Source organism: Quercus robur, chromosome 2 (assembly GCF_932294415.1).
Source record: "Quercus robur chromosome 2, dhQueRobu3.1, whole genome shotgun sequence".
Lineage (NCBI taxonomy): Eukaryota > Viridiplantae > Streptophyta > Magnoliopsida > Fagales > Fagaceae > Quercus > Quercus robur.
This window is the reverse complement of record NC_065535.1, coordinates 19,202,996-19,216,994: the sequence shown is the minus strand read 5'-3', so window position 1 is coordinate 19,216,994 and position 13,999 is coordinate 19,202,996. Positions and strand designations below refer to the sequence as shown.

Here is a 13,999-nt window from a genome sequence, read left to right as displayed (position 1 = left end):
TGTCGTATGTATCTTTCCTCTTATATGAGGTAGACCCCATCCCATGTGAGAGATGAGGATAAATACATTCAATGCATAGTTGATTTTTGATTTTTTAATTGAGAGAGAGAGAGAACCAACTACCAATAATATCTAAATTTGCCATTCAACTCCGCGTACTTGTTTTTAGCTTAATATCTAATGAGCTAGATATTCAGCCAAAAAAATTAACGACCAAGATATTTCAACATATCGATTCTCAAAAATATCACATGAAAATTTTTTCGATCCTCAAAGAAAATCCTTTCACATTATCAAATCCCATTCATCCAAAAAAAAAAGCAAAAAAAATGTAGGCAAGTAAAAATTATGGAGGAGGTCAAATTGTTAAGACATCTCGATCGGCTGGAGAATTAAATCAGTTAGCAACGAACCTACCTCTCGTAGTTCCAGCCTTCAGAGCTTTTCACTTTCCTTACCCCTCCAACAACTTATTGAAAAGATAAAAAAAACAAAAAAACTTCCAAATACGTACAAATCACCGTTATAGCAATATATAGCAAAATCTTACATTCTCAATATATTAAGAAAAAGGACCCAATAACCAGCCAGCCATTTATGAGCCAAAAAAGTATTTGAAAGATCTTTTTTATAGCCCAAAATAAAAACCCAAGAATCTAATTTAAGAATCTCGAGCTTTCTGACTCGGCGAACTCAGTGGAAACAAAGTCAAGAGCTCTGGCGGGTCAGTACCTCTAGGCGTACACAGCGGCGATGGGTGCAAGTAAAACCCTTTTCCGGCTATAGCCTTGTCCTCGTCGGACAAAGGTGACTCGGTGCCGGAACTCGGCAGGAAAGGTGAGTCGCAGCCGAGTGGGGTGACCGGACTCTGAATCGGTGAGTTGGCGAGATTGGTTAGGCCCAGTTTGATTTCGAGCTTTCTCATGGTGTGGGTGTTCCTTCGCTCGTGGAGCTTGAAGGGTGACCGGCGAGGGCCGGCGGGTTCACCGGGAGTGAATGGTTTGGAGGGATGTTTTGAAGGGACGGTGACCGGGAGTTTGTCAGAGTTACCGGATATGCCGGTCAGCTTCTGGACTAGATCTCTGAAGGAGTTTGTGTCTGCTTGCACAAAGGTTGTTGCTGTTGGTGAATTCATGGAATTGGTCGTACTAGAAGTAGAATGTTTTTCCATTCCAGAGAGAATGATCAGTTTTTGTTTTTTTGTGTACGTGTTTTCTTTGGTAAATGCCTGAGTAAGAGACTAAGTGAGAGACCCTTTAACCTTTAAAGAGCGATCTTTTTGGATGGTTTTTATAATGTGAGTTCAGGTATAGGAATATTCACATACAACCCAGTTCACGCTATACCTGTACCATACATTTGGTTTTTAACTTTGGAAAACACTTGACCTCTTTTCCTTTTTTTTTTTTTTCTTTTTTTTTTATACATATAATGAAAAAATGATTTTTAGTGTAGACTGATCAATCTCACATTACATTATTACATGTACTCTTAGAGTTTTGATGAGATTATCATTGTGGGCAAAATATATTTATAGAAACATCATTACTCTAATCGTTCAATTTCTATCAAGCATCATTTCAAGCTATACAAGAATTTTGTAAGCTTGACTTTTGTAAGTAATGAATTATTTTTGTTTATATTTTAGGAAGTTCCTTAGAAATGGAAATTCTACTTTTTTTTTCAACTACGTCATCCCAAAAAAGAAAAAAAGGAAAATGGCCGCAAAGAAAAGTCATTATGCTGTGGGGGCGTTCGTTGAAAATCCGTAAAATGCACTCAATATAGCAAGTAGCAACAGACTTACCAAACAGACTTGGGCATGTAATTTTACTTTAACTGTTTCATCCTTTATTTATTTTTTCTTTTAATTGAATTGTATTACCTCTCTTTCTTGTGAATTTAAAGGATCCTTCCATGATTGTGTAATTAATGGGATACCGAATATCAGGATATGTTTGCATTTTTACTTTGTTTGGAAATGTGTTTGTGCCTTTGAGAGATAGAAAAAGACCCCATGAGACTGTCTCATGAGATAGAAACATGATCTTCTCTATTTAGAGCTCATTTTATAATTAACGTTTTATTTATTATTTATTTAGAAGCGAATAGAATTTTCATCATTTAAAATTTTAAATGACGTATATACAATTTAGATTTGTAATATTTAATAAATTTTTTGGAGAAGATTGTAATATTTAATATGAACCATGAAGTTGATCTATTTTAAATAAAAGAAGATCCTAATGCCATGAGGTGCTTTCTCTTAGGAGAGAGAGAGAGAGAGAGAGAGAGAGAGAGAGAGAGAGAGAGAGAGAGAGAGAGAGAGAGAGATAAGTCCAAAATGAGAGTATTGATAAATTCCATGACTAAATCCTTAAAATGTGATTAGATACATTGTAGGACTGATGATAAGGATGAAAATGTGTGTTCAATGAAAGGTTTGAAATGTTTCATGTTGAAGATTATAAATACTTGAAACTTGATAAGTGACCTACAAACCAAGATCCACTCATTAGAGTTTACACTTTATTTCCACATCATTCATAAAATATGAATTTCAAAATTCTTGTCCAAAATGTTTTTAAAAATTTAACACTATTTGTTATTTATGTTTTTTATAAACAAGCTCGTTCAGCCAACTTCCTTCAAGTGAAAAGCATTTGTGTCCAATACATCTGCCTTATTTTCAAGCTTCTCCTGAGTGTAAAACTCTTTTGGATGTTCGACCAAACTAATTGACTGCTTGATCAAGAAGGAATTTAGGGTTTACACAATTCTAGTCTAAAAACCTCGATCATTTGATTGGCATGCTTCAAGTATTCGATCGACACAACATGTTCTCCAAAAACTTTACCTGCTATGGTTAGGAATCATTGTGTGTAACGGGAGGTTTGTTAAAAAAAAAAAAAAAAAAATTTAATATGCTTTCTTGTCGTACTAGCATGTTTGAGGTAATTTGTAGGCTAGCAAGCATTCAGGAGACAATAGTGTTAGTTAGCATGCGTTAGAAACGATTCAGTAAAGTAGCGTCTCGAGTTTTACTGGCTCGAGTTCAGTATAAAACTTGAGTTTCAAAGACTCAAGTTCCTCTTGTTCATCTGGAGGTTTTTGCCACATAGATCTCGAGTCTTATAGACTCGAGTTTGTAAAAAGTAAACCTGAGTCTATAGGACTCGATTTCTATAGAACCAAATCAAATTAGAAGAATCAAATTTGGAAGGAAGAAAAAATCAAATTTGGAAGGAAGAAAAAAAGAACTGAGGAAGAAGAAGAGGTTCAGGTCTATTCGTGGAAGAAGAATCAAATTTGGAAGGAAGAAAAAAAGAACTGAGGAAGAAGAAGAGGTTCAGGTCTATTCGTGGAGGTTTGTTCAGATCTCGTGTTTTAAAGTCTCGAGATGCTAGTTTGCTACATAGTTTTGCAAATATGACAACTAATTAAAATATTTCAAAAATAATGTTAAATGCAAAAAAAATTCTAGCATGTTTTCTCTATGTAAGGTCATAGTTCCATGAGTTTTGGTAGTTCTCTGCTCATAGCTTCTATAAGTTATACAAGCCTTGTGAGTGGTAATCTTCTATCTAATGAGGCTCTTTCTTAGATTAGAAATCCTCTAAGAGTTAAAGTTTTCTGAAGTGTTATGCAATGATTTTAAAAAAGATTTTCAATAAAATTGTTCTAAATGAGAAGTGATCACATCCCATAAATCTCAACTTCAATGAAATTTCAATTATTTTTTTATAATTGGAAAGTTTGGGAGATAGGATTTGAACTTCAGATGTTTTCATTTGAAACACCAAGAGGCAAGGGATGCTAGTTGAGTTATAAGGTTCTTGGCTAATAATTTATTTTCTCATGTGCATGGTTGAATTATAATTTGTTGTTGAATAATAATCTTGCTTCCACAATGCATAGCTAGCTATTCATATTCACTTAGGTAAATAGAAATTATCAATTCTCAATAAGTGTCAAAGTATGTAGCTTGTGATTAATATACTCTAAATAGGTGAATATCTCAAGGGGTACAAGTTGTAACTTGTGAGATGGTGCCTCGATAAGAGGAAGTGACAGAGAAAAATAAAACTAGAATTACGGAAATATTTATATATTAGAGTTAAAATCATGTGCCTCTGCATAGTTGGAGTTAAGCCCCAAAACTTCTCAATAATCTTAATCATGGGGTTCTATAGTGATTCTTTTTTTGGACAAGGGGGAGGGGGCAGACTGAAGAGCAAGAGTGAAGTTGGGGGTGGAAGAAGAGGGGCAAGGGAAATGAGATTAGGGTCAAAGGAGTATTTATATACAATAGTTAAAATGATGTAAAGGAAATTTCTCGATTAATATCAAAGTGTAGGTTGTGATATTTTACTCTAGATAGTTGAATCTCCCAGAGGGGGAGTTGGGAAAAGCGACTTTTAAGGTTGGAAAATATATCAAAATTTAGAATTTAGATTGATTTTGATTAGTCTATCCGATCCTACAATTATTTTAAACAACCTTATGTAAACACATACTTTGATAAAGATAATAACCATTAACCAATGATGGATTAGTGGTCAGGTTGCATAGTAGTTGATAGGGTAATTGCCAAAGTGACAAGGGCTAGAAGGGGTACCAATGTGGTACAGACCCAATTGCGATTTAGCCAGTATCGAGATCTTGGCCTAAGATCTAGAGCATGAAAGACGAACTCGACCATAAATGATGAGCTTAAACCCAAAAATTAAGTGCATTATCCAGGAAGTGTTATTAATAGTGCGGAATTATCAATTACATGTCCAAAATCTAGGCCACAATGGATGCAATTATGCCACTCATTATAGGGCCATCATGACAATGATGGTATGGTAGCTGAGCTTTGGGCAGTTAGGCAAGGGCCATATATGGCTTGGGAGGCAAGCATAAATTTTTTAAATACAGAGGTAGACTTTAATTATTAACTATCTAACTTTTCATGGGGATATGGCTCCAGCCTTGGCTTCTTTAATTTGTGATTGCACGATTCTTCTGTTAAGAGACTGGACAGTCTGTCTAAGTCATACTTATCGTGAGGCAAATGGAATAACGGACGGGCTAGCAAAAAGGGAAAGGGAGCAAAGCAGCTAACTGAAAATATATATACAGTATCCAATTTTTTTTAATTTTATTTTTTGTTTGTAGTATATGTGGGACCTTTTGCAAAAATGCACTCCTAAAAGAGTACTCTATGGTTCCTTTTGTAAACACATGCGTATGGGACAAACTGAAAACTTCAGTTTATTTACAATTTTGTGTTATTTTTATTATTATTTATGGGTTATATTGTATTTTTTGGTAATATTCATACGTTCCATTGTACTATTTAGTTAACTTTTACTTTTATCTATCGTATTTTCAACAAATTTTTTTCAATTTTTGCTAAATAAGCTGTTCCCATACGGACAATAATTGATTGTTTGGAAGTTTAAAAAAAGAGGGAGAGTAGAGTAGAGGGAGGGAGAGTAATTCAATTACTTTGTTTGGAAGTTTTTAAAAAAAAGGAGGGGAAGAAGTTTGGAGGGGTTTCAACCACCTTTAACCTCTCATTTTTAATTCCCCAAAATTGGAGAGATTTGGAAGGAGAGTAGAGTAGATAAATTATTGACTAGATAAATTTCCCAATTTACCATTTCTAAATTAATAATAGACTAATGTTGCAAGTCCATTTTCAAATAGGGGTAAATTTGTCTATTTTAATCATTTCCTCTCCTCTCCATCCTAATTTTTAAAACATCCAAACAAGGAGAAGGGCTAATTACTCTCTTCCCCCTTACTAGTTTTAAAAACATCCAAATAAGGTGGAGGGGAACCATTTCCCTCTACTCTCCTCTCTCTCTCTAAACTTCCAAACAAGCCATAAGTACAGGTGTCTAATGGACATACTTAATGTACTTTGCTTTTAAATATTAAATAAATTCACCAAAAAAAAAAAAAAAATCCCTTTGAAAGAGTTATACATGTAGGAGAACGAAAACAAGAAATAGGTATGAACACATTGCTCTACTTTTCACTGTTTTCATCTATAGGCAACTATATACTCTGTTGAATTAGACGTCGAAGTCATTAGATTGGTGCTACATCGATCACCTAAACACTGATCCGTTGTCAACAATCATATACGGTATATATATATATATATATATATATTTTTTTTTTTTTAGAAACATTATAAATGGTAATTTTTTTTACAAATTTGTTTACACTGCTTTCAAGCTTCACCCACCCCCACCCCCCCAATAATCGAAGCTGGGAGCTAGAGCTATGTATTTTATGAATTCTCATATATTTATTTGTTAGCAAATTGTGACATTAATTTTGCTCATTCAAACCAACAATTGTTTTGATAGTTTTCTTGGAAAGTTATTTATAACTTTACAACTTTCAATTTCGTACACGAATGATAATTATTATTATTATTATTTTAGGGAAGAACAGTAATTATGATGAAACATCGATTGAATTGTAATTATAAATAAAAATAATAATTGAATTATATATTGTTAAAACTATAGATAAACTCTTCTATCTTTTCACTCTCCAAAAAAAAAAAAAAAAGCAATAGATAAACTCAATTTTTAGGCAAAGAATAGAGAAACCAAATATATAAAAATAAAATAATTACTTTAAAATATTGTAGATAAATTCCGTTCCGAATAAGAATAAAAAAAAAGGACAAAAATCTAAAAAGCGAAGAAGTTTCGTTCACCCTTAACAAATCGAATTTCTCTTGTATTACCTACGGCTACCGCATTCAGCGGTAATAACTAGCTAGTAGTTTTGATGGGCTGGTAAAGCGTGAGAGCTCAGTTCTGACTTCTGATGAGAGCGAATGAGAAGTAATTCAACTTGTGATTTATGTCTATGACTATGACTATGGCCCAGAATGTTGTGCACCAGGACTGATCCAACAACACCTCTAACTATGACAATTTTTTTTTAATATATAACAAGAATTGTGCTATCTAATTCAAAGCTTCCATGTCCAAATTTCACATTTAACATGTGTTTCCAAGCTAAATTTCAATCTTGTTAAGGACCACAACTTAAATCCAACGGAGCTGCATCCTTGTCCTTTTGTCAGTCAGACTTTGATTTTCGTTTCCGTTTCGTGCTGGTTTTTGTTTATTTATTTTTTTATTTTTTTTTAATTTTAAAAATGTCGCTTTAATAGAAAGCCAATAGTATGTGACGGAACTGAGAGTTTGGGCCAAACAAGCCCAGTTTTCATTTTCATTTCAACGTTCGCGTTACTCGACTTGAGGGTCACACTTTGCTTGCTTCTCCAAACTTGCACATCTTTTCCAAGAAAAACCAATACTTGTACCATTTTTCTTTTTCTCTTGGTCCAAACAAGGAGCGGCCTATTTTTTTTTTATTTTTTATTCCTTCTGTCTTTTAACAATAATAAAATAAAATATTCTTTATTATTTTTATTTTTTGGATAAATTTCGAGGCGATTAAAATTTAATGAATCCTGTCCATCTACTCCTATAATAATATTAATCTTATTATTTTGATCTATCTTCTCCGCTAGTTTTCTTCTTTAAAAGCGAGGGAACTTTCTTTAGCTCAACGCACTAACCAATCTCCCAAATTTTGTTTATCCTCTTAGTAAAAGTAAAAACAAAAAGAGAAGAAATGACGATGAGCAGTATGTGTTGTAGTAGGCTTGTGATTGCACCGAAACCAATTGACAATAGAATCCTCGTATCGCCGATTGGTATTCGGGTGTTTGTACCTCATGGTACAACCACTACTGCAAGGCCCACCTCGAGTTCTAGGGTTTGTGTTGTTCGGGCTTCAATGGTGGACTCCTATGAGAGCTCCTTCGATTTCGTTAAGCGCATGGAGAAAGCCTGGTTAATCTCTCAGGTTCTTATTTATTTATTTATTTATTGTCTCTTTATTGAATTGTTCGACTAAAGTTGTGTTTGGTTGCATGGAATTTGGATTTGGTTGATTGGCATAATAGATGAAATTCTGGGCAACACGAAGAGCAGCTTTAGGAAACTTAAGATGTTTGAGTAATCTGAAATTTATTTCTGTTTTAACAGTTTAAGCAAAATCCTCATAAGAAGGAACTACCTAATTTGTAACAGGAGGACACAAATCTTACTACCTAGTACTAGTACTAGTACTAATATTGTATTGTGGGTCTGTCTGGCTCTGTGTTTAAATAGGACTTTAAGCCACAAAAAATAGATATTTAAGGAGTCCTTAAAGGTTAAAGCTGAAATTTGGAGTTTTTTTTTTAGGGGAAACTCTAAAATTCACTGTTTATACTTTATAAATTTAGGACTTTAAAGCACCATTCACTACAATTTGCCAAATACTCAAAAGTCAAAACACTAAAAACAACATTTCAAATAAAGCTATATTTAGCAAAAACACTACTATTTTAGAGCTCTACTTCCTATAGTAATGCCAAATAGTAGACTCTTCAGTACCATTCACTACAATTTCAGCCCTACCAAAAACTCTACCATTCACTTCAATTTAAGCTCTTTGTTGGTTATATTAATTACCATATCTAAATTGTTTAGTAATGACTATAAATTTATAATGGTAGACTCTTCAGTACCTAGTTGAGCAACTATGTGGTGGCAGTATCTAGTTTGGGAGTTCAATGCTAAATATAACAAAGCTTATGTTTACTGTGAATTATCATCTATAAGGAAGGTACTGAACAAGGGTACATAGACTAAGGATTTAGGAAACTTACATACACATTCAATCTTTATGGTAAAGAGTCCTATTTAAAGTCTGTTCCTCTCCCACCCCTCCTTAGAATTCCCTATTTTTGGTATATATTATAGTATTTGTGAGCATTGATAACAACAGGTGCATCTAGAGATTTGCATAGATGCCATTTACGTCTTGATACATGGTGAAAAATAACAATTATTCATACATTTCGCCTATGTTTACTGATTTGAATCACAGTATCACAGAATTTTATCCTCTAAGAGTGTATTATTATTAAGAATTTCTTTTTTGGAAGTCGTGTTCCTATTTTTTCTTTGGTGAGCAGTTGTTGCTTCATGGATGAGGTGTTTAGCTTACTTGTGGAATCCATCCCTAGTGCAATCAATGCATGGCAAAAAGTGCTTGTTAGTCATTCTTTATAATTCCATGATTGAATCAATAATATTGGTAGAAGAGACTTAATTGCTATGTACATAAATGTCATACTTAGTGCATAAAACTCCCACTTTTGTGGGGTTCTAAGAGAGGTGATTGATAGGCAGCCTTACCTCCAAATTTTCTTTAGATAGGTTGATTCCCGGACTCGAACCTATGACCTATCACTTTTGATGGAAGGCACTTGCCACCACACTGAGGCCCGATGGAAGGCACCTAGCTTTACATGCATGTTTTAAATTTTCAATATCTTTTGTTTCCTCAAACCTAGCTTGATGTGAAAATTTTGAACAATGTTTGAAATTTTTGGGGAGTAAATACTTTCAATCCTTTTGGATATTTCCCAAAAAAAAAAAAAAAAATTTCATCCATTTGGAGGGAGGAATGTACCCCAACAATGAAATATTAGGTGGACCAATTACATAAAGATAGAAACAGAGCATATGGTACGTGCTTTCTACATGTATTTTTCTGTCTGTTAGGTCACTCATTGATGGTGCAGTTCCTAGACTTATCAGCATTATTATGATAGTTACTATTTTGGTAGAGGGAGAAGATAAGAAGAAAGGGGGATGGGGGAAGCTTGCAAATTTTTAGCCATGTCTACAAACAGGGGTGGAACCAGGAGCCAGGAATATAAGACTGGTTTTTGTGTGTGTTTTACTGAAAGTTTCCTTGAATATAAGGGAAACTTAAAGCATTTCAAGAGGTTTGGCCCCCCTCATCCCCGAGGTCCGTTGTAGTACCGCCCCTGCCTACAAATGTTTTTAGATCTTTACGATTGGCCTTTCAGATTTCCTTCAGCACTCCAATCATAATAGTTTGTTTGTCTAAGTTTAGAAAGTCAATATTTGGATTAATTTGATGCTCCATAGTGCTTCGTCGACGCATAATATAATCATACTTTGAGATTAATCTGACGGTGCATATAAGATTTTTTGGTTTACAAAATTGCTTTGGATTACTCAACATTAATTATGCATCTGATAAGCCAGTATATCAAAAGATAAAAAGAACATCAATGCAATCCTCTATTCTTTGACTTTTTTATTTTATTTTTTAAATTAACAAATTTTATTAAGGCAAAAAAGGCATAGCCCAAGTGCACAGGAAGTATACAATAGGTAAACCCACAATTAAACTCTAAACTTGCAATGCCTCTTTTCCATGAGTATTTTTTCTTGTTTTTGTGTATAATATGCATACATAATGGAGCTGTTATTTCCATGGGGACTAAATATACACAGGTCCAAACAGGAGTCATATTTTCATAGTTCAAAGCTACAGATTGTTCTATGCATATTTGTATGATTGCTTGTTAGAGCTTTGCCTCTCTAAAGTGTGATAAATGGCTTTTTGGTGTTCTAATTTTCTATTCATTTTAAACTTGAGATCAATGTAATCTTTTTGTTAGGATTATAAATTCTGCAATCTTCCCTGATTTACATGGTTTATGGATTTTTATATGATTGGTGTATTTATTAGATGAATTGCTATTTCTAAGTTACCAGTGTAATATGCTTGCTTTCTTGGGTGATTACAATTTGATTTTATGCTTGTGGCATTTGGTGGCCATGGCATTGTTTATGTATGTTGTTCTGCCATAGTCATTTAAAGGTACAGTAATATTCTTGTTCTTAGAAGAACTTCTGCTCTTCTGATGATCTATACCACAAAAAGGCTCTTGGGATATCCTTTGTAAGTTTGTACTTAAAACATTTTCTAGGAAATGGTTCCAGAAAATTCCATCTTTCATTGTAATGTTTGAGCTTCTTCTTGTAAAAGAAGAAAAAATAAAATAAAATAATAGAGAGAGAAACCATTTTGTTTTGTGCTGGAGAGAAACATGGAGTAGGTTTTGGGACAAATTTGGTCTATGAAAACTAAAACCTTGTAGAAGATTTGAATTACTTCCCTGTACACTATTCGAGTTGCAGAAAGATATTTTGTTGGAAGAGTGCAATTTACTTTATTTATTATGGGCTGCTACTTTTGTGCAACTGGCTTGATGTTAAGCCTAATCTGCATATTGATTGTTTCCCTGTTTCTCCAATGTTTCATGCTACTTTCAGCAACCCAGACCAATTAATTGTACTTCTTGCAACTCAAACGGACATGTTGAATGCAAATGGTGTGGGGGTACAGGCTTCTTTATTCTTGGGGATAACATGCTCTGCCAAGTCCCTTCAAGAAACTCCAGTTGTGTTATTTGTTCTGGAAAGGTAAATATATCTACAAGGCCTTCAATCTAGAACTAGTATAATTCCTTTGTTTTCAATGCACAAACTCTACAAAAGCTGTATGATTGACCCTTTATAATGCCATGGTACTTCCAGGGATCAATGTGTTGCTCTGATTGTAAGGGAACAGGCTTTCGTGCCAAGTGGTTAGGAGAGCCTCCTATTTCCAAGTAGCAGTATTGCTTCTCAGTTGGTGAAAAGATCCATAAAGGTTGAAAAAGATTTTAAGTGACATACATTCATTTTCAGATATATTCTCTCATTTATTCCTGTATTTGTGGTCAAGTAACGATATTCTTAACCTCTTTTACTCCATGCTACAAGTTACTCACTTGTTCTTATGAAGTCACTCTTGTCTTATCAAAAGAACATTAGCCTGTATCATAAATTCATTTCAATTCTTATAATGTACAAGCAAAAAGTTTTATGATTTTTTTTTTTTTTTTTTTTTTTTTTTTTTTTTTTTTTGGTGTAAAAAACTGCTGACACGGAGGTTTTTTTTTCTTCAGTATGTTAGCAGTAGCACCAAGGCAATTGCCAATTAACTTGTAGTGTTGTCTTAACTAAATGGGCGCCGATGTATGTCAAATTGCTTTTTGATATGTAACATGATGTTTGGAAGTGCAATTTTCTTCTCAAGAATATATATGGTGTTGAAGGATAATGCTGGGTCATGCACAGCATAGTTATACATTCATGGTAACGTCTGAGATCTCTCTTTATCTAATGGTATGAGATGGATTTCTCAACATTTTTGTTTCTTTGTTTTGTACTTTCTTCCCTTCCATAAGTACTATGTAAATCTTTTTGTGAATGAACATGGCCTCTATACTTGATATCCCTTCACTGATTCTTTCATAACTGAATATGTCTTCTTTTCTGATTTAAGATATTCGATTATGACAATGTATATAGTTCCTTCGGATTGGACCTACTCTAATTTTCAATCAGATAATGGAAAGTAATAGCTTGCGAACGTAACAAGCAATAGAAATTAGCGAGGTAACATAGCTGATCATGACTATAGTTATCCAGTTTGGGTGAGTTGGGATTTTCATGCCACATTCCAATTCCTGGGTCAGAACCAGAGGTAAAATCGTAAAGATTTAAATCCATCAATGCTCCTTGAAAGAAAGCCTCGTGCTCGCTTGAACTTTTAGCTAAATCGACTATAGAGCTTCTCCCTGATTAGGATCCTCTCCATTTTAAAGAAAATGGATACAATCTACTTCATAATTATTTATTTTTTTGATAAGGTACTTCATAATTAATTTTTAGTTTTCAAGAAACTAAGCCTATATATGTCACATCATTTAAAATTTCTGAAATAATGAACAATGATTCATTTTAAATGATGTGCCACTTCACAATTATTTTTTATTTTTTATTTTTTGGCTGAGAAACACTTAAGACTCTTTGAGAAGTAAATCTTTTTTGTTTTTTGAACTTGAAAAAGTAAATCTTGACTATTATATAGCGTACTCTATCCATGATTATTTTCCCCTCACCTACACACACATGCACAACATCTTTTTCTCATCTGTTTTCATGATGACTTCTTCGTCATAGATCTTTCTTGAAAAGTGTTAATGCTCATTTTGGGAAGTCTAGTAGAAAGAAGACGCCCAGCAACATGGGCAGAAAAAACTTAGTAAGTGAATAGAAAAACCATTAAGTCCAAGTGGCAGGAATAATGGATCACAGGCCCATAAAATAAACAAGTGGGTATTGAGGAAGCAAATGGGCCTAAAAGAGCCCGGAGAGAAAGAAGCAGCGAACCCATGGGCAGTATGTGATATAAAAAAGTGAAAATGGGTCACAGCAAGCCTGAAGTAATGCAAACAAAGAAAAAAAAGGATTGATGGCAAGCCCATGAGCCCCAAAGATGAGGGATAAGGTAATTGGGCCGGAGAAGCCCAAAGAAGTTAAATAAAAACCCATGGGAATGCAGAGTCAGGGAAAGGGCTAAGGAAGCCCAATGAAAGCAAATGGGTCAAGGATGCCCAAGAAGAAACAAATGGGACATAGGAGCCCACAAGCAATGTAATAAAAGGACCAATGACCATACTAAGTTATTGGGAGAAGAATAAACGACAGGCCCAAAGAGGTCCAGTAGGAATGGCAGAGTGGTATGGCAGGAAATGATAGCAAGGCTATGAAAAGAGTAAAAGAGTAGGTTGAAGGAAGGAAAGCCCATAATCTAGCAAAGCCTAGCCCCCAAAGGAAGCAAGGCATAGAGGATAGGAGATTAGAAAACAACCCACGCCATAAGAAGCCAAAAATGATCAGTAGAATGAGCTGACAAGCCTCCAGATCACGGCAAACGCATGAGCAGCAGGCAAGCTTTGAACATACATAGAAGTGAAGTATGCGCAAGTCCCAGACATCACCAGCCTGTACCCAGCCAATATAGGACGTGGTGAGTTCATGGGTCAGAGGTAAAAGGGCATGGTCTGGCGGTGGAGAGAGGGGCAAACCTATTCTAGGGTTCCTGCTCAGGCTTTTTTGGGAGAAATGTCATACTGGGATGACATACCGCCCAAAAGAAGGAAGGATGAGTGGGAACCACTAAGTGCATGCTATGAGGGTAGAGAGAG

General features: G+C 34.5%; 2 protein-coding genes across 2 annotated transcripts; one reads left to right on the top strand and one right to left on the bottom strand.

The window, feature by feature from the left end:
- Positions 1-322: 322 nt before the first annotated feature.
- LOC126712777 (VQ motif-containing protein 33-like) lies at positions 323-1,267 on the bottom strand. Its single transcript, XM_050412234.1, has one exon. The coding sequence runs from the start codon at positions 1,169-1,171 to the stop codon at positions 662-664; it is 510 nt and encodes a 169-aa protein (XP_050268191.1). The 5' UTR covers positions 1,172-1,267; the 3' UTR covers positions 323-661.
- A 6,050-nt stretch (positions 1,268-7,317) lies between these two features.
- LOC126712776 (uncharacterized) lies at positions 7,318-12,248 on the top strand. Its single transcript, XM_050412233.1, has 4 exons — positions 7,318-7,893; positions 11,235-11,384; positions 11,499-11,613; positions 11,912-12,248. Exons 1-3 carry the CDS (start codon positions 7,660-7,662, stop codon positions 11,574-11,576), a joined length of 462 nt encoding a protein of 153 aa, XP_050268190.1. The 5' UTR covers positions 7,318-7,659; the 3' UTR covers positions 11,577-11,613; positions 11,912-12,248.
- The last annotated feature ends 1,751 nt before the right edge of the window (positions 12,249-13,999 follow it).

What these genes read in the sequence shown, in the direction of transcription:
- LOC126712777 (XM_050412234.1), bottom strand. Translation starts at nt 1,171, where the DNA reads ATGGAAAAACATTCTACTTCTAGTACGACCAATTCCATGAATTCACCA.
- LOC126712776 (XM_050412233.1), top strand. Translation starts at nt 7,660, where the DNA reads ATGACGATGAGCAGTATGTGTTGTAGTAGGCTTGTGATTGCACCGAAA. An exon ending in AAGCCTGGTTAATCTCTCAG is followed by an intron (nt 7,894 to 11,234) that starts GTTCTTATTTAT and finishes TGCTACTTTCAG; the next exon opens with CAACCCAGACCAATTAATTG. An exon ending in GTGTTATTTGTTCTGGAAAG is followed by an intron (nt 11,385 to 11,498) that starts GTAAATATATCT and finishes TGGTACTTCCAG; the next exon opens with GGATCAATGTGTTGCTCTGA.